Source organism: Dermacentor silvarum, chromosome 1 (genome assembly GCF_013339745.2).
Source record: "Dermacentor silvarum isolate Dsil-2018 chromosome 1, BIME_Dsil_1.4, whole genome shotgun sequence".
Lineage (NCBI taxonomy): Eukaryota > Metazoa > Arthropoda > Arachnida > Ixodida > Ixodidae > Dermacentor > Dermacentor silvarum.
Window position 1 is genome coordinate 89,016,675 of NC_051154.1, and position 25,021 is coordinate 89,041,695.

Below are 25,021 nucleotides of genomic sequence, written 5' to 3' on the forward strand. Positions count from 1 at the left end.
CGTCGCCTCCAACCGGCATTGCTCCGACACCGCCATAGAGCAAAAGCTCAGGAGAGACCCCTCAATGCCGCGCGCGTAGGAACGGGGAAAAAAGAAAAAAAAAGAACCCGCGGCAGAAATTTCCTTCTCTCTCAAATTGCAAGGTCGCCGTTTCTGCATCGCGCCGGAACAAGCGTGTACGTGCCGACTAGAGTGTTCTAGACAACCGTATTCTAGCACACACTAGTGCCGACGTCTCAGCCACGCGGATAAAATGGCAGTGAACCCTTCTCCTCTATTTTTGTTTCGATGATACGAATTTCGGCTAATACGAATATTTTTCGTGACCCCGTGAGATTCGTATCATCGAGCTTTTACTGTACTTCCGATTTAAGCTGGGCTAATAAGACTATTACTAATAAGGCTTTCAAGAAGCTCGGCCTCCTTAAACAATGCTTGCATTCTACTAATAAAGATACAAGCCTGCACGCTTTCACTTCATTGATTTGGCCCTCTCTAGAACATGCTTCATCATATGGCATCCTTATCCCATAGGTCTTACTAACATGCTTGAAATGGTACAGAACAAAGCCGCATGATTTGTCACATCATCCTATTCACATTTCATAAGCGTTTAATCACTAAAAGTAGAACTTAATCTAGCTATGCTTGTCATGCGCAGGCGACATACTCGACTATGGTTTTTAGACGTGAAGCATCTTATGGTCGGGGCTATGTCACTCCCTCCCTCCCTCCATCCGCCGTCCGCACCCCTACTGCGCATGCGCATCCTCTTCCCCCTCCTCTCCTTGTCTCATCTCCCTCTCCTACCGCTCCTCTCCTCTCCTTGTCTCATCTCTCCTCTCGGCATTCCTCCTCTCCTCTCCTCTCTGGATTGCGCAACGAATGGCAACTCCTGCGGCACCGTGCGCGATAATGCGAAGCAGCTTAGGTTAGAGGCGCAACGGTAAGTGCCCCAGAGGCACCGGCAACAGTCACCAACGCCGCGCGCGTTCGGTGCAAACGCGGGCAAAACGCCGACGGCGTCGACAACAGCTCTGCGCGTTGCTGGTGCTGCTGCATGTCCAAGTTTATACAGCTCCTAGAACTACCTTGAGTCGACCCCATGGCTGCTTCGCATACTACTCAGGGTTCCCCTACGGGAAGATGGTGTAACTTTTTTACTTTTTTTCACTCACTTAACCACCGTAACACAACGTCCACCCAATCGCAAAGCCGTCTCGATCACGTGCACAAAGTATCGCCCATTTTCACCCGAACGAAGAAGTACCAAAATTCGCCTTTGGCATTCTGTGTGAACAAATGGAACTACCTGCCGTCCAGCATCGCCGGGATATCAGATCCTTCAACATTTCACTCAGCGCTGCTGGACTATTTACAAAGCGAAAAACATTGCTAACCTGTATCTGCCTGTCTTCGTTTCATATATGGTCTTTGTACGCAATATGTATGCAGTGTTCTTTCCAATGTATTTGTGATCAGTGTTTTAATGGCTATTTAACAAAATGTTCTGCACTCATTTTCAATGTATTTGGTTCATTTTTTTTATATTTATATAAATTCACTCGCTGTTTCTTTTTTTCTTGTCTTGTAGCGAGTTTTCTTGTGTTCGATTTATATTGTTTACAAACGAGATTTATGCACTCACCTGAAATTCCCACCTATTTTATGCCCACAAGGGCCTTTAGGGTATTGAAATAAATAAATAAATAAAGTAATAATATGCAAGGGTGCGCGGATACCGAATAAAACATTTCTAATCGAATACCAGAAAAGTTTACACATAGTTTAATGCTTACAAATTTTTGGCCAGAAAACACTGCTGCAATGCTCGAGAGTCTCCTAGTATTGCAGAAAAGAATGTAGCAAGCTATCAGCTAAATTAGGTACATAGAAATAAAGATATACAGTACAGTCTATTCTCATTAAAGAGAACTCGAAATTAGTATGCCAGCACTGATTACAGCTCAGTTCTAGAACAGAACCCATTTAAAACAATCCCAGGTATACCGTATTTACTCGAATATAAGGCGAGGTTTTTTTCATAGAATCCTTAACCTCAAAGTCACCCCCCGCCTTATACGCGAATTTTGCCTTTAAAGGGACACTAAAGAGAAAACGGAAGTTGAGCTTAAATGGTAGATTATCCTTTCACGATCACAGCCATACCATTCTTACTGCAAACAGATGTTTAATAAGCGAGAAAATAGCGAAAAACTGAAGAATAGGTGCTGACGCCCCTTCGAAATTCCCGCACTACGTGATGTGACGTCGGAGATTACAAACGCAGGCCGGTCGCGATTGGTCGAGAGCGATTTATCGCTGTTAATAAAATGCAAAATGAAATACACCTTAAACGTACATAAACAGCATTTTCCAACTTTTTAAACCGTTTCAAGCGAGGAAGTACAAGTTTAGCACAAAATTAAATAAATAAGAAAAAAATGGCATGGCGAAACATGCGGCCGTGATAGTTTCGTAGTTTCGTTTTTGGTCAATGCATCGTCGCGCGCGCCTGTTCCGCTCTACGGTGTTTGGTTGCATGTTGCGTGGCTCGAAAAACGTTGACTTCGCGGGAAACAGCCAGAAAATGCCTCGTGTGTGTAGTGTTGAGGGCTGTATAAATGGCCCAAGGCGCTTGATCAGGGGCAGCGGCAGTGTTGACTCGATTGTGTCCTTTGATGTGGCGTCGCTCGGAGAGCCCCGGCTCTCCGGCGTTCGCAATGGCTCAGTGCTCTGCCGATGATAAAACGGCAAAAGAGCCAGAGAAACCGATGGTGTGCTCTCTGCATTTCTCGCCCTCGGATTATGTGTATAATCTTGCCCTCGGAAAGTATCTTGGCGTGCCCCAGAGGCCAGTCCTTTCTCGAGCAGCTGTTCCCTCAATGCGGCCTTCATCAAACCTTCTACCGGTGGGGCTGCAGCAGCAAACTGGCGGCTCGGTGAGTGCTGAATGTCATTAAATAAAGCCACAAAATAACCATACCGAGTACGTGCACAACTTTCTACGCTTGTTCTGTCGGAAACACCGTCGCCTGGCGGACCGGACGCTTCGCCTCCCATCGACGAAAACGAAGCTCTGCATTCCGCCGGCGCGGCCGGTGGCTCACCGCCATCGCACGCGGAAACACCTACCGCTAGAGCACAGAGGATCATTTCGCGCTCCATTTCACTGAATATCGCTGAAATGCAGTCCTGCTTTCCTGGCGAGCTCTTCGTTGCAAGGTTCAGCGGCAGCTACGGTATCCATCGCGACGAACGCAAACGCAGCGACCATGCATGCAGCCATGATGCATCCAGCCCAGCGCCTCGGCCGTTTACGCAAGCGGTGACGTATCATGGCGCATTCTGATTCGCTGAGAGCAATGCAATCTGTGACGACACGGCTTCAGCGCCAAATCTAGGGTGAGAGAAATTGAGGAAGAGATATTTGGTCTTTGTTTACGAATTTCTCCGCTAATAGCTCATATTTTTGCACCCAACAAAAACGGCATGCATTCCTGAAGGTCCCTCTTTTATTCCAGCTGAACTTCCTGTTTCTCTTTAGTGTCCCTTTAAGTGTGGCTTCATGGCATTGCGAATTTCTTCTTACGGTGTGGCTTTACGGCAGCGCGCACTGCTATGCCGTGAAGCCACACCTAATGGCAAAATTTTCAGGTAACTCGCACTCTGCGTGGTGAAGCTCCCTTCCCCCTTATTTCATGGTCGCCATTTTGAGTTTTGGCTGCGTTAGTAATTCAGCATTTCAGGCAATCCCTGCCGAGTCTGAAAAATCCGTCGGCTACTCTATGTCGCCTTATATTAGTGTGCATTAAGTTATTTTTCTTGGGTCCCCAAACTACCCTCACGTTATAATCATGACTGCCTTATAATCGAATAAGTACTGTAACTATCTGTCGGTTATAATGACCACATTTCAGTGCATTTGCCGATTTTCCGACCCTGCCTATTGAAACTGCTTCAGGATATAACGAATGTTTTTAAAATAAACTGTTGCAATAAACGCTTCGAACCCCTGATCAAGGTAAAAAGAGGGCATGCGAAGTACCAAAGCACGGAAGCATGACTAAACTGGGCGAACGGCACTGCACACTCCAGTCCAACCGCGACAATATGGCCTTCGAGATAAGCGAGTGACCGCAATGTGCAGACTTCGGAAGCTGCGAAGGACAACACTCACTTTCAAGGCACGGTTCCAGGGAGGAGGCGTACAGGATGGGTCATTTGCCCACCTCTGGTGACTAACCACAGTGGGGTGCTTCACAAGTGTGGGCAGCATTTTCCCAAGATACTAAAGCTACCCTGCACAGCAAGGTTGTTTTTCACTTTTGAGAACAATATTGCCATTGTGAGCAGTGCCGAGCTTGTGGAGACATTTTCATTGGTTGAAACAACTGACACTCTTCCACAACACACCACCTTGGGAATGACCAACTGTGTGTTTGAGAGGACACCTATAAATCTATGGCTAAAAACAGATTCCAGAGTTGACCTTGAGCCGAAGCTGATGTTTCCACTCATTGCACAGCCCAATGTAGCAGCGTAACAGACCACCGAGGAAGCTGGAGTAAGTGCCAAAACATCACAATGTCCTGCTACGACATGACTTAAATGAAGGTCGTGGACCTTCATTTAATGCAAAAAATGAACAGTTAAGAACACCATATCAGTCTGCTGTATATAGCAACAGCCAAATGGTCTCGACTTTTTTGCGGAATGCTGTACTTTGGATATTTCATACGGGTATATCAGGGCCTACTGTAACCAAGTTCGACTGTACATATCCTCATTTGTGCATCGCTTTAAAAAGCAGTATCTGTTCTTTGTAGATGTTCCAGCGTTTACTTACACATTTTCTAGCTGCCTGCCGCAATTCTGCCTTATGTCCAAGCAGCTTTTCTATTTTCCTCTGCACAGGGACATAGGACATTGGTATCACCTCGACAGGAATGCCCTTCTTCCAGTTCTCGCCAAGGGTCGAGGAATCTTTCCTGCACGAAAATAATGGTGTGCATGTGATTTATCATACATCTCATGCACGGCAAAGCAATATTTGTATAAAATTATTCAGTGACATCAGCCAGCAACAGTAGCCAGGAAATTAAATGTGATCACTGCTGCATGCAATGACTCACGGAGTATTCATTATTGCAGTGTAACCTCGTTAATACGTATGTGACAGGAACAGGACACAACACGCACTAAACGGTAGTACACACTAACCGGCAAATATAAATTTGCATCTCATTCTGTGCCTTAACGAAAAAATTAAGAAATGCTACGCCACAGTAAATGTACCTAAAATATAAAATGAGCGGTTTCATTTTTTAAACCTCACAGTCAAAACAAATTTTTACTTTCTAGCACGACTGTGCCATTGAGCACAGGCAACACCCAAGCAGCATTTCCTAACTTCAGCAAAGAGCATAGCAGAAGAGCGGACAATGTCAAATGTTTTATAATTGTATTTCGGATAATGAGGGAAATCTCCCAAATATACAGAATATCTACAAAGAATGCCGAAAAGATGCCCTATGGATATCTGCAGTTACCAATCAATCAATCACAAATTTTCACAGAAGACGCTTAGTAATGTAGTGAAAAATGTAGCACTTCAATAAGGATACTGACTCATGTAAAGATTAGACAAATATACATTGAAATTGTATGGTGAAACAGGTACAAGATACTAGCAGATTAATTGTACCCCAAAAAACTTGTCATTAGTATCTTAAAGGCGCCCTGAACCGCTTTTTATTGAAGTGGAGAAAGGTATCTGAGGTTAAAATAGGCTATTTCAGAAATACTTTGCCACAAGAAGTACTTCGATACTTTCAGCAGAAGCGGAGTTATTGGTAATCAAACACACCCTTGACGGTGCTTCCGCTCCTTCAATGCGTTGCACTGCCAAGGCTACAGTGGAGCCAGGTGTGCCCACAACACTCCGCCTATTTAATGTCACCGTGGCACACAGTCCAAATTTGATTTTGAATGTTAACGTAGATGCCACTACTTAAGATTTTGGCACCTACGACACGGTGAACCTAAGCCGAACGCGGTTGTCCTCGGCAAGCTGCAGTGCACTTAGCCAGTGGACTCATCGTGGCACCACGCGGTATCTACGCTACATAGCAGACCGCAACTACATGCAACTGTAGTGTGTATGCACAGCGTTTGCTTTATGCACGACAGTGCTTCAGTACGTGCTCACTAATATGCACCAAAAAAAAAATTAAATTATGGGGTTTTACGTGCCAAAACCAGTTCTGATTATGAGGCACGCCGCAGTGGGGGACTCCGGAAATTTGGACCACCTGGGGTTCTTTAACGTGCACCTAAATCTAAGTACACGGGTGTTTTCGCATTTCGAAACACCCGTGGCATCGTGGCACCACGCGGTATCTACGCTACATAGCAGACCGCAACTACATGCAACTGTAGTGTGTATGCACAGCGTTTGCTTTATGCACGACAGTGCTTCAGTACGTGCTCCCTAATATGCACCAAAAAAAAATTAAATTATGGGGTTTTACGTGCCAAAACCAGTTCTGATTATGAGGCACGCCGCAGTGGGGGACTCCGGAAATTTGGACCACCTGGGGTTCTTTAACGTGCACCTAAATCTAAGTACACGGGTGTTTTCGCATTTCGCACTAATATGCACCAGTCTGACCGTGCTACGTGGTGCAGATCGGCTTTGTCCTTCACCAGCTTCACCGACGGATAGTAGCCACATCCAACTTGCGCATTTTTGAAGCCCTATTAAGTCTGCCAAGGCTTCTAAACAGGAGCAGCCAGGAGTGAGCGTGCGCTGGCAAGCGTGCGTGTGGTCTGACCTTAAAGGGCCCCTCGCCACATCTGGCTATATTGAGCTGACAAGTGCAGTACATACTGTTACGAGGCATTGCGCATATGCCTGCCATTAGAGGACCGCTGTGCTACGCGAAGAGGAAGAAGACGGGACATGCCTTGTGAGATGCTGTCAGCCATTCTTTGGTAGCAGCAGCCTGTAAATATTGTCTCTCCCGTGTACTTGTGAATCCCCGTGACAATGCAATGCACACTAACGATCGTGTCTGCTAAGTATTACGTTGCTACGCGCCACAGAAAGAACTGAAATTTTGCCCTTTTCCTTGTGGGCACCCCAAGCCGGAGGGCTGACATACAGTAAAGTCCCGGTGATACGATCACGGCTGGTACGAAGTTCAGTGTGATATGAATTCGTAACATTCACTGGCATAAATACATTGCGCACAATACGAAAAAAATTGGCTGTTCCGAACGCATTGCCGCGCCGCTGCGGATCACAAGAATGTGTGAGCAACAGCAGCGGAGGCGGCAACCGAGCCAGCGAAGTGACCGGCACAGCCTGGGCGAGATCCATAGTCGCCAAGCAACCATCTACGTCACGCGGACAGGACCACATCACAGCCTAGCTGATGCTTCGACCAGTGAGAAAGTAGAAGAGGACTGCTGCAGCAACGATGAACACGGCAGCAGCTCCGACGGCCAAAAAGCTGAACACGAAAAAAATATGAACATACCTCACTCGATGAAACCGCAGAAACTCGCTACCAAAACACTGGAGTAAGGAAGCGCGGCGGCAGCAGCAAGTGAATTGACCTTCGTGCCGTCTCTCGCTGAACAAACGTCGAAAGCACAGCGCATACAAAGCTACCAGCATTAGGCACACTTTGTCAACATTGCAGATCGCTTTGACGATGAGGCCCGCGCAGGCACGCACTTTGTACACATCGCAGATCGCTTTCAAGATAGAGTGCACGTGCAGCCTCTCTGTATCTGCAACGTGCCAGTCGCTTGTTGCAACGCACCCGTCACTTATTGCAACGTACAAGCTGGCTGCACCGCTACATTTACGTGACTGCCACATTGAAATGCAACGTAAGATGCAGGAACATTACAGATTGGTGACGTAACAAGGGGAACTCAATACATGGAAGTCAATGGGATTTTGGTCGGGACTGCTTAGAGAAATAATAAATAACACAAACCGAGTGTCCGTGTTTGGTTTGACTTTGCACTGCAGCAAGAGAGATGTACAGTTCCGTTTTGCCTGCTTGTGCCCACGTCATGCAGTAGCACGCACAGACAATGAAACTCATTTTCTACCGCGTTCCAGCACGCAATCATGTTCCGTGATCCACTTGTGTGTGCCTCAGTGTTCGTATAGCACTGACTTATACTGCTAGACAGGTGTTCTCGTGCACAGTCCACAAAATCGTGCGCTGCGTGAAACAAGGCAAATACAACAGCTCATGCACGGCACTGTCAGTGGAAGTGCGCCGCACAGCAAGAAAGCGAGGCAAAAAAAAAAAAGAAGGCGGGGCCCGTGACGTAATGCCCTGTTATCCTCGAGCTCCGGCACGGGAGAACGCCGCGAAGGAATTTTGCTTGCAGAGGCAAGTGGAGGGAGTTTCTATGTTGATGGTGAAGCTCGCCTCCTGAAATCATGGGTTTGCGGCACTGAAATATTTCTATCTCGGCTATTAATGAACCAATCTTAAATATTCTTGCAGCAGAATGCTCCCTAGAGGACACGTAACAACTTCCAGCGTATAATCGAAATTTTCTATGTGGCTCGGTGAGGAGCCCTTAAGGTTTCGCGTGGTTTGAGGCTAGTTGAGAGTTCAAAACTAGTAAAAATTAGCGAGACTTAACGGCTATGACACCGATATGCAGGGTGGCTAAAGTTTAATTCCTATGCGGGCGGCCGCGGCCGAGCGTGAGCAGACGCTATTTGGCTTCTTCCAGGAAGTACGTAATTATTATCGAAATTTGAAAGCACATTTTTGCTTACTTCAGCCTGTTTATTAAACATTGTGAATAAATATCGACAGTAACAGAAGGAAGAAGCACACTGATCCAAACACCCTTCTTGATTAGAATCAGCAATTGGCCAATAGCAGCTGCGTATGGGAATCTGCTATTTTACGAAGTAAAGCATCCAGAAAAAAGCGAGGAGCAGTCTTCCGTTTAAAAGAGAACGTTTGAGAGAAAGGTGACTTCGCACTCTGCTTGCGAGCTCCACACACCGCGCACGACTGCAAAACTTGGCCGAGATGTTGACAGCTGTGTACGCTATCTGCGGTCTATGTTTTTTCACCAAGCCCGAGGGGTGGTTCATGGCCCCTTTAAGATATTTCAATACATTAGTTAATTAGCATACAGTTCCCCTGTACGGGCCACTGGAAGTTTACAATAGTTGCTTGCCAACCTTTTAACTCCTGCCAACAGAATTTGTTCCTTCGTATTTCCTCTATTGACAAGTACCACTTTTGTTTTTTCGGCATTCCATACCTGCCAACCTCAAGACTTTCAAATTCGTAAACTCGCGACCGGGGGGGGGGGGGGGGAGGGGGGGGCGTGCACGGGAATTCTGCCGAGGAGTACGACTTCAAACACACTTGGAAGTACTGATAGTATCTAGTATTGACGAGGCTTCGAGCACGCCATCACACTTCGCAGCCTCTACGGCTACAAAACACCGGAGTGCCGGAGTCGCACTGCGCCCGATGCAGCAGCACGTCGCACAAAAAAAGCGAGGCCCAGAAAACAGGTCATACAGTAAAAGTTCGTTAATTCGGATTTCACGGGACCGAAACAAATGTCCGAATTAACCGAATGTCGAATTATCGAGGGTATCAAGAAAACAATAAACAAATGCTTACTACGTCAACACGCTCTTATTTGCAGTATGAATCAGCAAATTCTGTTTCTATTTTGCATAAACGCAATGCGGAAGCTGCAATTCTCATCTCGCGACTGATTAGAGCTCGCAGCGGCGAAGGTTTCGCGACTTCCTTCACATTGCGGCCGCGGCGCGCGTCTTCATCTGAGACGGGCTTTTCACTAGCGCGCGCACATCCCGTTTATTTTTTCGCCAATGTCGCCGGGTCGCCGCCCATCGCGATGTAGACGGTGCGCCTCTTCCTCTTCACAACCGCAATCTCTCTCTCTTCATCCTCGACAGCTTTACACTGAGTAAAAACGAAACTATTGCTTACCGCAACCGCTGTCAACGTGATCATGCACGGCGACCTTGCGGTTCTGAAGGCGCGCGGCCGACGCACGCATAGTCAAACCGAAACTACCGTTTGCTGCAACTGCGGACGAAACCGCTGTCGATATCGACGCGATCATGCATGGCGACTACCGAGTTATGGAGGCATGCGGCCGACGTGCGTACCGAGTCAAAACGAAACTACTGTTTGCCACAACCGCAGCGGACGGAATCGCGGCAGCTATCGAGACGATCATGGTTGGTAACTACGCAGTCATGAAGGCACACGGCCAACGCGGTGCTATGTGGGGCGGTAAACGCAAGTTAGGCACGAAGCCTTCCGGCGTTGTTGTCATTTCAGTACTCCCATCGCTTCGTTTCGGTGGACGCTAACGTTGTTTTGGCGCGGTCCATTCATGTTTCGGAGAGTGGCGTGGCTTAGAGCTATGGGCGCGGACCATTCGTGTTCGGAGGGGCGGAAGGGCAACGGGACAGAGGCGCACGAGGCTGGCGATGCGGAGAAGGATGGAAAACAACGCGCGGCGGCGTGGAATGGCTCAAATTTCTTTCTTTTTTTTTTTGTCTTTTCAAGGAGTTCGTATTCCATTCCCTGACGGCACGGACACTGAGTGAAAACTGGAGTGTACTAGTGAAAACGAAACTACTTTTTGCCGCAACCGCTGTGGATGAAACCGCGGCCGCTATCAACGCGATCACGGATGGCGCCTACACAGTTTTGAAGGCACGCGGCCAACGCGATGCTATGCGCGCCGGCAAACGCAAGAATAAAAGCTTTAAAGGCTCAAATAGGCACGAAGCGTCCTGGCGTTGCTGTCATTCCCGTACGATTTGAACTCTGTCGCTTCGTTTCGGTGGACGCTAATGCCGTTATGGTAGAGTACACTCTAGTTATAGCTCGTTTGTGTCGCACATTTGCGGCGCTCCGCACTCGCCGAGCACCAAGAGTTGTCCGAATTAACCGATGTGTGGCCAAATACGTCCGAATTAACGAGAGTTTCATTGCATTAAATAATGCAAACGCCTGCCGAGACCAAAGGACGTGTCCGAATTAATGAGCTTTTACTGTACTCGCGAAAAAAGCCTAGCGAAGGTGACAGGCAAGGCGACTAGCCACAGCCTCCCATACCGAAACTGTGCCTGCCGCATCGACCCAAAATCGCCGTCGTCTCTGGGGGCGCCACTTACGTACAGGTGGACCTCTATGTTGAGAGCAACGACAACCAGTGACTTCCAGCCGTCGTCAGGTAGTCCAACAATCCGATGACGAAGGCAACGTCACAGATTGAAAAATCTCCTTACTCTGCAGACAATAAAGATTACGGCACATACCTCCATCTCTATGCGCCCCTACGTAAGTGGCGCCCCTACCCACCAGCAACGGTGTGAAATTATTAAAAATTTTAAAAACTATTTCGTGAATATAACCACTTTTCCGTAAAAATTGAGCCGACATTCGTAAAATCGTAAGACGGGTCCAAATTCGTACATTTTACGGAAAATTCGGAAGAGTTGGCAGGTATGGCATTCTAACCAAGTACTTATATCGCCATTTCGCAGTAGTCAATGGGGCTTGCAGAACTTTATTTTTATTTATTCACCACCAAGCGCACAAAGCTCAGATCACAGCATGAGATCACTGCAAACATGCTACACAAACTGCGATTTGGCCATGCCGCCCTTAAAATCACTACGGGGCACTGATAAGTGGGCCAAACCTAAACTGAGTCAGCATCTAATTTTGCTGTGTTTGTTTATAAGTATAGTTTCTTAATCACCCCACATCAAGCTTCAGATTATGCACTGAAAAGGTTTGCATGTGTTCCAAGAACCTAACAGTAATGCTTATTTATAAGCAATACACACTACAGGCTGTTTTTATGTGGCAGTAAAGGGGGCCTGAATGACATGGCATAGAAGGTTTGCATGAATGTTCAAAGGGCTCTTAAGGTAAAGGCTTAATTTCAAGCTGAAGCTGCATTTACTACTGATGATATTTTTGCAAAATACGCAGTTTACTTGTGCTTTGTCCTGTCAAGCAAAGAAACAGTAGATCAGATAACAGCAGCTGTCCCATCTAAGACAGCATGCCAACTATCATTAGCCATGCTGACATTTTCAATGCTAATTTTCAGAAATGGGGAGATCTCGCCACCTGCCCACGTTCAGCAACAGCACATGCTTTACTGTAGCGTTTTGCTTTTTCGTGAGAGGGTAGCGGAAAAACATGAAAGAAACTTCGACTCACAATGGTGAAAATGAGCCATGGAATCACCTAACCAGTAAATACTGCCTTAACGGTGGGGTCAGCACTTGTGATTTTAATAAACAATGCTTCATAACGTACTATGTAATAACAGAAACTTGCGAACTTTAGGAATACTAGGATGTGTTAGGTCATAGGTGGTGAAACAGTATGCTGGATAGCCACAATGAACAGAAAGCCACTTATGGAATTAAATATCAAACAGCAAAGAATAAAATGAATACAGAAGCTTTATGATAATTGAAAGCTTTGAGCACTCACGTACGAAGCCAGCTCAGGGTATCAGATCCTAAGAATACAACATTATAGGAGAGAATTTACCTACGATGACTTCAATTGTAGGATGCGGAAATATTGCAGATACTATTGAACATGTTTTGTTAGCATGTTGAAGTACCCATCCAACGTTAAATGAGGACGTAGTTACCCCTTTCAAAGGCGTCGGGTGTTAAACACTACAGAAAACGTAAATGAACTTGCAGTAGAATATAGTAAAAGACAACTGGAGCCACTTAGTTGATAAATGGACAAACAGGTTCCGCATTCCCTTATAGTACTTCCTCTTGTACTGCCGGCTAATCATGACAGCAGCCATGTTACAACTCGAGCAAGGTGCGAAACTGGGCTAGTTGTTATTGCATTAAGATGTTCGGAGCGCGACTAAAAAAAGACGATAAAGGAACGACGAGGACAAGCGCTGACTTCCAACGGAACTTTATTACAAAGAACACACATATACCCTGGTACAGGTGATCACAACCAAAGCTGCCGGTGCATAATGGCTAAACGAAAAGATTAGAATCTTGGAAAAAGCACAAGCCTAAGACGGCACGCTGCGTACAGCTAAATCTAGAAATAAAAGTTCCTTATCAGTCACAGTGACGGATGGTTTACTAAAGCAGTTTCCTTTTGCAATAGCCACAGCTTCAATGATGATCCTAGTATTGTCACATGCGTGTCTAGCTATAATTTCCGTCTTTTCAAATACCAGTGCGCAGTTGCATTGATTACAATGTACCGTATTTTCCGGTGTATAACGCGTTTTTTTTTTCAGAATTTTTCGTCGGTGCATCTTATAGAACGACTTATATACGTTTTTTTTTTTTCCTCCCCGAAAAAACTGCCGTCATAGTTGGATTGGATGCTATGGCCACACAAAGCGTGCTGGGTTGACCTCCTCTGGCAGTTTCTACGGGTTGTGTGCGCGCTATGAAGGTACCGGCATTTTCTCATGATCGAGTTGCCGGGCAGCAGGCCGACTGCGAATCGACCGACCCCGAAGTCGTCGCATCTGTAGATCGCTTGCAAGATAGGGCGTGCGCCACTGTGCAAACTATGCAGTTGCTACCAGAGTACAAGCCCAGTGGTAATCCAGGCAGTTGAAGAATTGGAGCAATTTTTGGAGCAGAAAAAAAAGCAGTTTTGTAGCAATTTAGGAGCAGCCACATTAGCATTCGGTAGCAGTTCTGTGGCACAAAGTTTTGCGTTTTGAATCAGTTGGAGCAGGAGAAAAGCAAGTGCATGTCATTTGGTGCAGCTACCCAATTTTTAAGTACTTTTTTAGAGCAAATGGACACCAGCAAGACAGACTGATGCAGCCATTTAGCTCACGTGCCCAGAGCAGAAAACGTTGCAAACAGAGTTTATTTGCCTATGTAAATAGCACTTTTTTTGCAATCAGGCACGATACAAAAGCGACTAGAAATGCAGAAAAACAATGTTGTGCAACATTGACTAGCCGCGGGTTTGAGGAGTCGACGCTCGATGTGCTTACTCGCGCAGTCTCAAGTGCTGATGCGCGAAATGCTTAGCCGCGGGCTCGAGGAGTCGACGCTCGATGTGCTTAGTCACGGATTCAGAAACATCGAGTGCTGAAAGGCTAAACTGCGTGTGCGATTGAGGATTCCGTGTGCGAAGCTTGGTCGCGAAGTCCGCATCGCCGATGCTCAGAATGCTTAGCCGTGGGTCTGTCCACAAACGGACAGATCGGCTACACTACTGCGATGTCCGCGTAGTGCCCAAGGCAAAGGTGGCGTTTTGGTGCAATTTGCACTTCGGTGGGCGCAGCAAGGCGCTGACGAGTAGAACTGTAGCAAAATGGCGCAGTTGGAGCACCACTGCAAGCCCCTCCTCCTCGCACTGCCTTCCCGCTTTCCTCCCTTGTGCGCGATATGGCTCACCGTCGCACCTCTATGGTTGCACACTTTGCCCCCCCCTCCCCCCCCCAGAAAGACTGCCATTTTGAGGGGGTGTGACTTATACAAAAGTGCGATTTATAGACCGGAACGTACGGTAATTCAAGAAATTCCTCTTTCCCTTTCTGCACTTTGAGGCTATATTCCTGCAGTCTCACATTCAGGCATCTGCCTGTTTGCCCCTTGTACCTTAGTCCACATGAGAGGGGTATGTCATATGCCACACCCATTGAGCATTCATCAATCTTCTTTCTGTGCTTTATTTTTGTTCACAGGACTTGTTCTATTGCAGAACTAAGAAGGTTTGCGCAGGGCTGAAAAGACAACAGAAACTCCCGCCCTCTGCCCTATCTTTTTAAGCTTATGCAAGATACATTGTACGTACGGGATAACTGCCATCTTTTATCACAGATTTCATTGTGCTTCAGGACTTGTGTAACAGTTTTTTGACTTCTTGCGCAGCGTCTTAGAAACAAACAAGAAGATGGAGGGGATAATCTGCTGCCCTTAAACGAACAACCTGCTCTCCTGCATCGAGTGGAGACAAGATTTACTTAAGACGTTCTACAAACATAAGTGAACAATACCGCACTTACCAGCTTGCTATGCACCAACCCAAATGGCAAAAAGGGCTTTTATGTGCAAGGCTCATACCTCCAGCAGACGTGGCCATGCGAAAACAGTCTTCAATCGAAAAACTTCAAGAAACCTCTATTTGGAAGCTCATGCACAAGTTTTAGCGGATCCAGGCATTCATCGAACAGTGTCATTATGCATGGGCAGTTTTGGTTGTGATCACGTGTACGGGGGTATATATATATATATATATATATATATATATATATGTGTGTATGTGTTCTTTGGAAGAGTTGGAAGTTCAGTTGGGAGTCAGCACTTGTCCTCGTCGTACACATTGTTATTACTAGAGTTCTGCATTTTTGTAGTTTATTTGATGGCAAATGAGAGTGTTGCTCCAAGTTTACTTTTTCAGCAAACATCAGCTTATCGGAGCTTTTTTTTTTTCCAATGGAATTAAATTCAGAGTCTATCTGCCTTTTTAGAATTATTCACCTTTTAGTTTCACCCAAGCCCTAAAGATGGCCACGGACTAGAAACAGATTCCAACAGATCTCGGCCGGCACCCATACATTTCTATGGGCCCAAACTTTCGTTATTTCGATCGTAAAATTGGCCTTCACTGGATCATTAAAACTTGGTCAGCACGCATGTGCCTGGTCCCAATGGTGACCCCTCCCCCCAATAGTGACTCCTTTAGCAACAGTGTCTGTCCTGGTGGAGCATTGTGGACAGTGAATGCTATTTGCGGCATGCCCAAGGAAGATTTTCAAGCGACAACAGTAGCTCACAACGAAAGATTACACTATTTACCCAATTCTAATGCGTGCCTTCTTTCCCTAAAAAAATTGGCCTGAGAATTGCTTGTGCAGTGCAATTGGATACAAAACCAAAACCACGTCACAGAGTTTGCAATAGTCTATCATCAGAGCCAGCCCAGCCAGTATCATCTGTGTCGTCGCCATTGCCATCACAAGATGGCGACAGAAGTAGATCCGTAGTTCTCGTGTAGCGTGATAACAATGACGTGCCACTTTCAGTTTTCGATTACAAAACCTCATTCAATAGACAAGTTATTTTAGATGCTAAGCTAGCGGCAACAAGTCGCATCGTGTGTTTTCAGTGCTCCGGAAAATTGCATGCATCGCAGGACCAAATAGTGAAGTGATTAGCCTCGTGCACCACCATCCCGTTTGTGAATGTTGTGGAGATGTTTGACAAATCAAGAATATCAAACACACAATGGACCACACAGAGAACACGTGGTTCATAGACAAAGATAAAGTGCTGGCTAAACTGTTGATAAAGGTACATTAGGTGTAAAAATTTCTAGCCTGTGAAGGTACTTCACTTGTTTCATCTTTTTTCTTATTGCCAGAATTGGACACATGCTACATATTTCTTGTTTTTGTTAAAAAATCAGGTGTGCATTAGATTCTACTTTGTTTTAGAGCTGTAATGCCATATCTACTTTAGTTTTCTACTTTGAACACATCAAAAGTGGGTTTTATCGAATTAATCCAAAAAACACAGAACCCTAGTTATGACTCTTGGTTACCAAATGAATTGAGACGGTGAACTGCTAACCAAATTCGATCCAGCTACCACAGAGTAATCTGACAAGTGTCTTTTTAGATCATGTGGCTTTAATTTGAAGGGCTACTGTCACAATAATTATTTTTCTCTCTTTAAATGAAAGTTTGGTACCTTTAAATACCGTATTTACACGATTGTAGGTCGACCCATTTTTTCAAATTTGGCAATCCAATGTTGGGGGGTCGACTTAGAATCGAAACCAAACCGTGTACCGCTAGTAACGGCAATAGAAACGAGATATCAGGGGCGCTACGGCGTGGTTACAACTTTGCACCTACGTTTTTATGGTTACGGTAGAAGCGTAGCGTAATAATTTACTGTATTGCATACATTTTGATTGCGCGCACCACGAGCGCACGGCTCTTGTGGGAGCATCGATCATGGAAGAGCTGCCGTTTAGGGGGTATTGGTAGATGGCGGAAGAGCCCCCGTTTGGGGGGTATTGGTAGCTGGCGGAAGAGCCGCCGTTAGGGAGTACTGGTAGTTGGCGGAAGAGCCGTCGTTTGGGGGGTATTAGTAGTTGGCGGAAGAGCTTTTCTTTGAGATACGATTGTTTTCGACGGCCGCTCGCATCTGTCACTTCTGCTGTTGTGCTGAATCGTCGTGCCTGTGATGAGTGCCAAGAACTTTCGGCGCTCGTTCTCAGCAGCGTTCAAACGGGCTGCTATCCTCCATGTTGAGGAAGCTAACAACTGCGCAGCGGGACGCAAGTCTGGAGTCAGTGAACGTGTGGTGCGGCAGTGGCGGCTTCAGCGCGAGAAAATTTGGCCTCTCTGGCCACTGTGTGCGTGTGGGTCCTCTCTGCGTGAGGGGCTGTACCGCGCGATGTCGTGGTGCGGTCGTTCGCGAAGTGTGGATTCACTTTTGACGACGACGTGCTTTGGGACCGCAGCAGCTATGACTGCAGCAGTACCAGTGAGGTCAACTCTAGTGACGATGAGTAGTCTTAGCAACCCCATCAATAAATTTCTCTTGTGTGAAATGCACTCGCGTGGTTTTTCTCTCCCCCCCCCCCCCCCCCCATTTTTTTTTGAGACATGCAATTTTGGGGGGGTCGACCTACATTCGAGTCGACTTACAATCGTGTAAATACGGTACACAAGAAAATACTTTCACGCTTCACAGCGCCCTACATAATATAATATCTTTTCTACAACCAGTATCGTTTTTGTTTCTACTGTGCTGAAACATCGTGACGCAGTATGTGGCCATGTGGAAGCAGGATATCACAACATTTTGACACTCTCTTCGGCTCGCACGGTCATCTGCTATGCTGTTACTTCTACCTTCACAACAAGCAGCAGCATATGACGACACCAAATCAAGACACTAAGTTAGGCTAGAACGGTAGACTAGTTGTTCAGGTATCTCTCTGAATGGTTTATTGAACGCTAGCTTTTACCTCTGAATTCATCCCTTGAGCTGCAGTACCAATGATTGCAGTGTGAAGCCATGGAATCTGTAGTAGTATTTGCACATATGTGGGTCTTTTTATGTAGTAAAGGATCTGCAGAGACTGCCAGCTTGATTTTCATCTCATTTGTGTGTACTATAACACACTGGCTGGAAGCTACCACAATCTACTATGTTGCATGGAGCTGGAATGGCATCAAAGTGGCATCACTTTTATTTTTAAATTGTTTTCTGGTATTCCAATCATCTGCTATTGGCTAAAGTAATCAATCTGTCATTCTAGAATTGTAGCCTGCCTATCCAGCTAACCTTAATATTTTTTTGTGTCCCTTTGAGCTATAGACTCGAGACAACACCCATTGGCCTTGCAGGTAATGTTTGCCTTGCAGTGGATTATATGACACAGATTAACGCACAAAGGCTATCAGTGTTTTCAGGAGTGTTCCTTAATCACAGCTTCCAGAAATAATGTGACTGCAAGTTACGAGTGGCAAACAACACATTGTCATGAACCAACATCCTTTAGATAAAATTGTCTAGCTACACAAAGGGGCCCGACTTTGATCACAAATGCTTATTCAGAGACGAAATCAAAGAAGCACCCTTCGTAGCAGTTCCGTCAGCACAAAGCTGCTTTTCTTTTTTGTGGGAGGTGAGAAGACTAAATGTCTTTTTAAAGCAAATAAAAAGCACATATCCTGATGCACATTGAGTGCAGTTGGCTCTTACAAATAAACTTCCAAGCAACAGGGGCTCAGTTGTTGTGCTTGGAAGTCTCTCCAAGCAACGCTCTGGAATGATAACAGGCTTGATGCCACCTCCTACTCAAATCTTGTGCCACAAACAAGGATAAGCAGGCACAGAAGATCACAGAGAGCCTTAAAATATTTTTGCAAGAGCACCAGCTATAGTAGAAAATTTACGGAAAAGAGAAACAGTTTAAAGGGGCCCTGAACTGCTTTTTATCGAAGTGTAGAAATGCATTTCAAGTTAAAATAGGCTATTTCAGAAATTATTTGCCTCAAAAAGTACTTCAATGCGTTCAGCAGAATCGGAGTTACTGGCAATTAAACACAGCGTTTGCAGTGCTTCCACTCATTCTTTAATGATTTGCACTGCAAAGGCTACGAAGGAGCAGGGTGTACCCACAATTCTCTGCCTACTGAACGTCACCATGGCGCACAGTGCAAGTTTGATTTTGGATGTAAACGTAGACGTCACTACTTCCGATTTTGGTGCCTACGACATGCCAAATGTAATCCAAACATGGTTGTCCTCAGTGAGCCGCAGCGCACTTAGCCCGTGGACACGTCGTGGCACCCCGCGGCAGCCGCGGTATCTACGCTGCATAGAAGATTGTAGTGCATATGAGCAGCGTTTATGATGTGCGCGACAGGGCTTGGGTTCATGCTCACGCTCAATGCTCCAGTCTGACCGTGCTAATGTGGTGCGGACCAGTGTTGTCCTTCGCCAGCTTGACCGACAGATTAACTCCAACTTCGCATTTTGAAGCGCTATCAATAAGTCTGCCAAGGTGTCCAACCAGAAGTGGCCAGAAGTGAGCGCACACTGGCAAGTCTGTGTGTGGTCTGACTTAAGTTTCGCGTGGTTCGAGGCTAGTTGAGCGTTCAAAGCTAGTCAAAATTAGCGGGAACCAATGGCTACGACACCGATAAGCAGGGTGGCCAAAGTTTAATTCCTACGCGAGCGGCCGCGGCCGAGCGTGAGCAGACTACAGTCGGCTGCTTCCGGAAGTACGTAATTACTATCAAAATTCGAAAGCAGATTTTCACTTCAGCCTATTTATTAAATTTTGCCAATAAATACACACAGTAACATTAGGAAGAAGTGCACTGATCTAAATAAATCCAAACCCCCCTCATGATTGATGTCAGCTACTTGACAATAGCAGCCGCGTTTTCTGGACACTTCATGATGAAATAAAGCATCCAGAAAAAAGTGAGGAACATGGCTTCTGTTGAGAAGAAAGTGCTTGAGAAAAAGGTGACTTCGCGCTCCACTTACGAGTTCCACGCACCGCACACGACTGCCAAACTTGGCCAAGATGTTCACAGCAGCGTATGCTACCCACAAACTATGTTTTTTCACCAAGCCCAAGGGGTGGTTCAGGACCCCTTTAAAATACGTAAACTAGCTATACAAGCACACTATTATCAAAGAAGCATAAATAATTAAAAGCCTAAACCAATGTTGGCAAGCCAGTGTTTGCCTTATCAATATGTACGATCGACCAAAAAAGTTTACAGACCACGGGATCTCAGAAAATGCTAAATATCTGAGCAGCCTTTAAAAGTAGCCAGTAAAACCGTACAACAGAATGGTGTTCACATATACCAGTAGAGGCTGGAAATGGGAATACCAGGCTGCGTTTTGAGGCTGCGGAGGTATTCAGCTTTTTGTCAGATCCCTTGGTCCGTAAGCCGTAAGCTTTTTTGGTCGATAGTACATTACCAATGCTGACTTTACGCACAGTTTTTTTTCAAAATATGATATGAAAAGAAACACTAGTATGTTCACTGACACTACAACAGCAGTGAACACTGTGTGGAACTACGAAGTTGATCCTCACCTGTAGTCAGCCACAACAACAAACTCTTTGGCACAGGATGCAATAATCTTCTCCTGGGTAAGGCATCCACCTCCGCCTTTGATTAGAGTCAGCTTAGCATCTACTTCATCGGCGCCATCAATTGCCACATTCAACTGAAATTAAGAGAGGTAATATGAGAAAAGCTCATGGACATTGCTCCTAGGAATTAGTGACAAAGCGAAATTTTCACCACAGGCAGAGTGTGGCACGGGCATGGTATATATCTGCACCTCTGGTAGTGTACACAGAATGGTACCAATAACAATATCTCAGAATGATAAGTATGTACAGCCTGTACACAGTTCTGCTTAGATACAGATCTGTATACTGTAGTATACAGTATAAAGATCTGTAGTACTTCTGTAAAGAAGTAGTAGCAATAGCCACAGAAACTACTTATCACACCACATTATTTGACCCATTGGACATTAAGTTTTGATGTACTTAGAGAGATTTGGCTTATTACCTAGGGTGCAAAACTTCTTGACTGCAAGTATACGCTTAATTAAGAATTGGAGGAATTAACTAACAAAGATAAATTTGCCTTGCAAATTTCTCTTTGCTGCCACTAAATTCAGCCCTCAATCTATCCCATAATGCAAACAAAAGTGCAAAGTCCACTGAGGGCTTGTCAAGTTGACAAGCAAATGGGTCAGCTGCATTGTTGATTTATAGCCACAAAGTAGATGAAATGCTACAAGCTATGGCACAGCATGATATGGCCTCATATGTAGCACATGAATTAACATGCAGCTGCATAGCCACATTGTAGGCCTATTTGAGTGAGAGGTATTTCCAGGCATGTGATCCAGGAAGATTGAATGACTATGAGGTTCTTATGGCAGAATAGCCATCTAGAAGTATCAACACTAAGATCATTACATCAAAAATTTTACAGCAGTTAAATTTTCAGTAATTACGATTTTATATTTACAAAGTTGTTAGAAACTCCGCCACACACTTCTCGCACGTTTTGATTACACCTGGCAGGTATGAAGGTTAGGAAACACTATTTTAATTTGACCCTAAAATCCATCTCAAAAAATGCTGGACCTGCCATCATCAACATTATCGTGATATCCTGACAAACAGCGAAGTTTGAGAATATTGTTTAGATTTAGGGCTAGGTATGATGCGACTAATATAAAAAAATAAAGAAGACTGCTGCACACGTTTCTTCTGACCACGTGCGCATGTGGCAGCTGCAGCAATTGCAGGAATGGAGCAAGCAGAAGTACTGTGACATCATGACCCATCCACCTCCAGGGTACTAAAACCAAAACTGGTCCACAGAAACAGGAACATATAAGTTATTTAAGGCGCACTGATGTTTTTTAAAAAGTTCAGTTTGTCAACCTTCCTTTAATAAAAAAGAAAAAGATGAAAAGTCATGCGAGTGCTTCTAACCATATCTTGGCACAATTCTGACATCTGTGACCACTGCACTTTCTTTCCATAGTCATACAACTGCTAGTAAGTGTACAGGAAAGTGGTACTATCTTCTTTCTCATGCCTTAACTCTTTCCGTACCGCGCCCATTGGGCATCGTTAGCACTCTAACGATGGTTTGAAACGCCGCTTTCGAGACCTTCCTCACCGCTCACGGACATACTACGCTATTGGACGTGAAGGAGGAGAACTATATTTTAGTTTTCTAAGCAATTCCCTTTTTTCCCCAGAGGTGGTGATTTTTAAATGCGCTCTGAAGTTTCACGATCTTGAAAGCAGAACGAAAAAATGTCAGACTCCGGAAACTGCGTGCGCAGTTCGGGAGATCGCAGATATCGTGATTCCACTGCCTCTGATCTTATCGATACATCGAATAGCAGCGAGTCGGAGGACGCTGACTTTTCGTCGGAGAAGGAAACAACTTTATTTTGTTAATTTGGCTTAGTGAGGGGTGGCTGCCAGGTGATGCATTACAGCCTGGAACATCGGCAGCTGCTGTAGTACTTGCAGTTAGGTTTTTTAGCAGAATACCTGTTCCAATGAAAAATTTTTATTTTTTCGGAGATAATGTCTAATAGACGCAATATATTTTGGGTATCTCATAATTCTCATAACATTTTTTTCTTAGTAGATACCAAGCGTGTCTTCACAAACTTAGTTTTAATTTTACCGCACAATCTTGATTTTCACCATTTATATATATTTTTTATGACATACATCTCATCATTAATAAAACTTTTATGTGTGAAAAGTGCCTTCATTTTGCTTTCTGTTTATGTATTCCATTAAATATTGAATGCAGTAGTTCCTGCAGAAAAAAAACATCAGCCATAACATATAAATAACACTTATTTTCCCCATGATCGGCAAAGAGTTAATGTTTGGAAGTTAGTTAAGTAAAGTTTTATGGCACAAAAGCAACTAAAGCTATGATGCGCCATGCACAAATGAAAATATAATTTGATGAAAGTGCTTCAAGCAACAAAGATCATTACTTTAAAGTTTGTTTAAGAAACCTGTTTCATCTAAAAACTTAAGAACATTGCCTAGTGCGTTTTCAGCCAGGATCAGGGAGGGAGGTATGAAGTGGTGTTAGTGTTTTGTAAAGTTCATAAAAATATTTTTTTTCTTCCAATGCCGGACATGTTATTAAAACGTGATTTATAGTTAGAGACACTTGGCACTGATTACAAACTGCTTGTTCTTCATTTTTCAATAAAAAGTTATGTGTGAGATGTGTGTGTCCTATGCGAATGTGACATAGAATAAATTCCATGAAACGTTCTTGGTGATATGTTTTCCACTCCTGCAGTGTGGGCTTTACTATTTGTAGCTTGTTGTTTACTTGACAGCCCCAATCTTGTTGCCACTTTGAGGTGATCGCAGCACGGACCACCCGGACACAGTCCTTGAATGGAAGATTTATTTCTGTTAGTTTTTCACTCGCTGTCATTGCTGCGTATTTGTCCACCTTTTCGTTTCCCGGGATTCCCACGTGGCTTGGAACCCAACAGAGACAAATTACTTTACCATGCTTTTCACTTTTGCCGAGCATTCTCAGGATGCAGCCGAGAAGAGGTTCGCACTCTTCTATGGAGGGAATTAAGTGAACCGAGAGAATCTTTGTACACAACTGCTTTTTTATAATCTCCTGTTACTATTTTTTTCAAAGCCATAAGCATGGCGTATACTTCGGCGGTAAAAACCGAAGCAAACTGTGGCAACCTAAGACAATTTACCCAGTGTTCCGATACGACTGCACTTACAACACGTTCATTTGTCTTGGAACCGTCAGTGTAAAACTCGGTGTAGTCAATGTATTTTTCCTGCACTTCGGAGAAATCTTGCATTACGTATTCAAGCGGCTTTTATTTTTTCTTGGGGTATGTTAGAGTAAAATCACAAAAATGTGCGAAATCATATCACGGGGGCTGTCTGTTCGGTCTTTCGGCAACCTTGAGAGCCTTGCTCAGAACATTGTAGCTTTGGCAGATTGCATTCTGTAGCATTTCTGTTGGTATACACACGAAACTCACCTCAGGGCTTTCTTCCAGATCTGTCATCACAAGGCCATGTTTCCGAATCAGTTCTTTAGCCTAAAAACACAAAACAGTTTTGTGTCCAGCAAAACGCTCATTTAAACCTTGATAAGAAAAAGCTTTGAAAGGTGTCGGCCTTGTTAAAATGAAACTACGCATAACACTCAACATTCTACTACAACGAACAGGTCAAGGCATGCTGCTCCACCAACTGAAATTCAGTTTAATATTGAAGCTTAAAAAACAATGGCCAACATAAAAGAGAGCAAAGCAAATATTTTCATACTAATCACACAAAAACATTTGACTTCCCTCCTATTATTTAAGCACAATTTCTAGTTCCTGTTCTGCATTTTCTAGACTTGTTTCCCAATGATTATCAGAATGGGAAATGTTCACAACATTTCTTGTGATTGAAGATGTGCTCAATGAGCTACTCTCTCGAAGTAGTTAGTGTGGCCAGACATTTTTAGCAGATTCAGGAGCTTACGAGTGATGTGTGCAGCATGAACAAAAAGAAATAAGGCTGTCCGCATGGGCTACATTACTACAGTAAGACATCAAATTGCTAGGCAAGTTACTGCAGCGAGCAGGGCTGAGATCAATGGCGCTGTCTTGTCCGAGTGAAAACTTTATGCAACCAAGGGTAAAGTTAACAATGTCTTCTATATATGATGTCAAAAAGGGTACCGTTAACAATGTCTTCTATATATGCTGTCAAAACCACAATAAATAAAATCCATCAACATGTTGCATAGATGATGCTGTGTTTTATATCAGCAGAATATTGGACACTATGGTAGTATAGGTATAGCTAAGGTATAGCTTTAACTCAGC

The 25,021-nt window shown here is 44.7% G+C and overlaps 1 protein-coding gene across 1 annotated transcript in view; it reads right to left on the bottom strand.

Annotated features, from left to right (window-relative positions):
* LOC119431986 (ribose-5-phosphate isomerase-like) overlaps window positions 1-25,021 on the bottom strand; it is a 50,438-nt gene that overhangs the window by 20,012 nt on the left and 5,405 nt on the right. The window contains exons 4-6 of the mRNA XM_037699430.2: window positions 24,182-24,241; window positions 20,676-20,809; window positions 4,850-4,991 (exon numbers count right to left, since the gene is read on the bottom strand). Coding sequence (XP_037555358.1) covers window positions 4,850-4,991; window positions 20,676-20,809; window positions 24,182-24,241 — 336 coding nt within the window. The remainder of the gene's footprint in view (window positions 1-4,849; window positions 4,992-20,675; window positions 20,810-24,181; window positions 24,242-25,021) is intronic.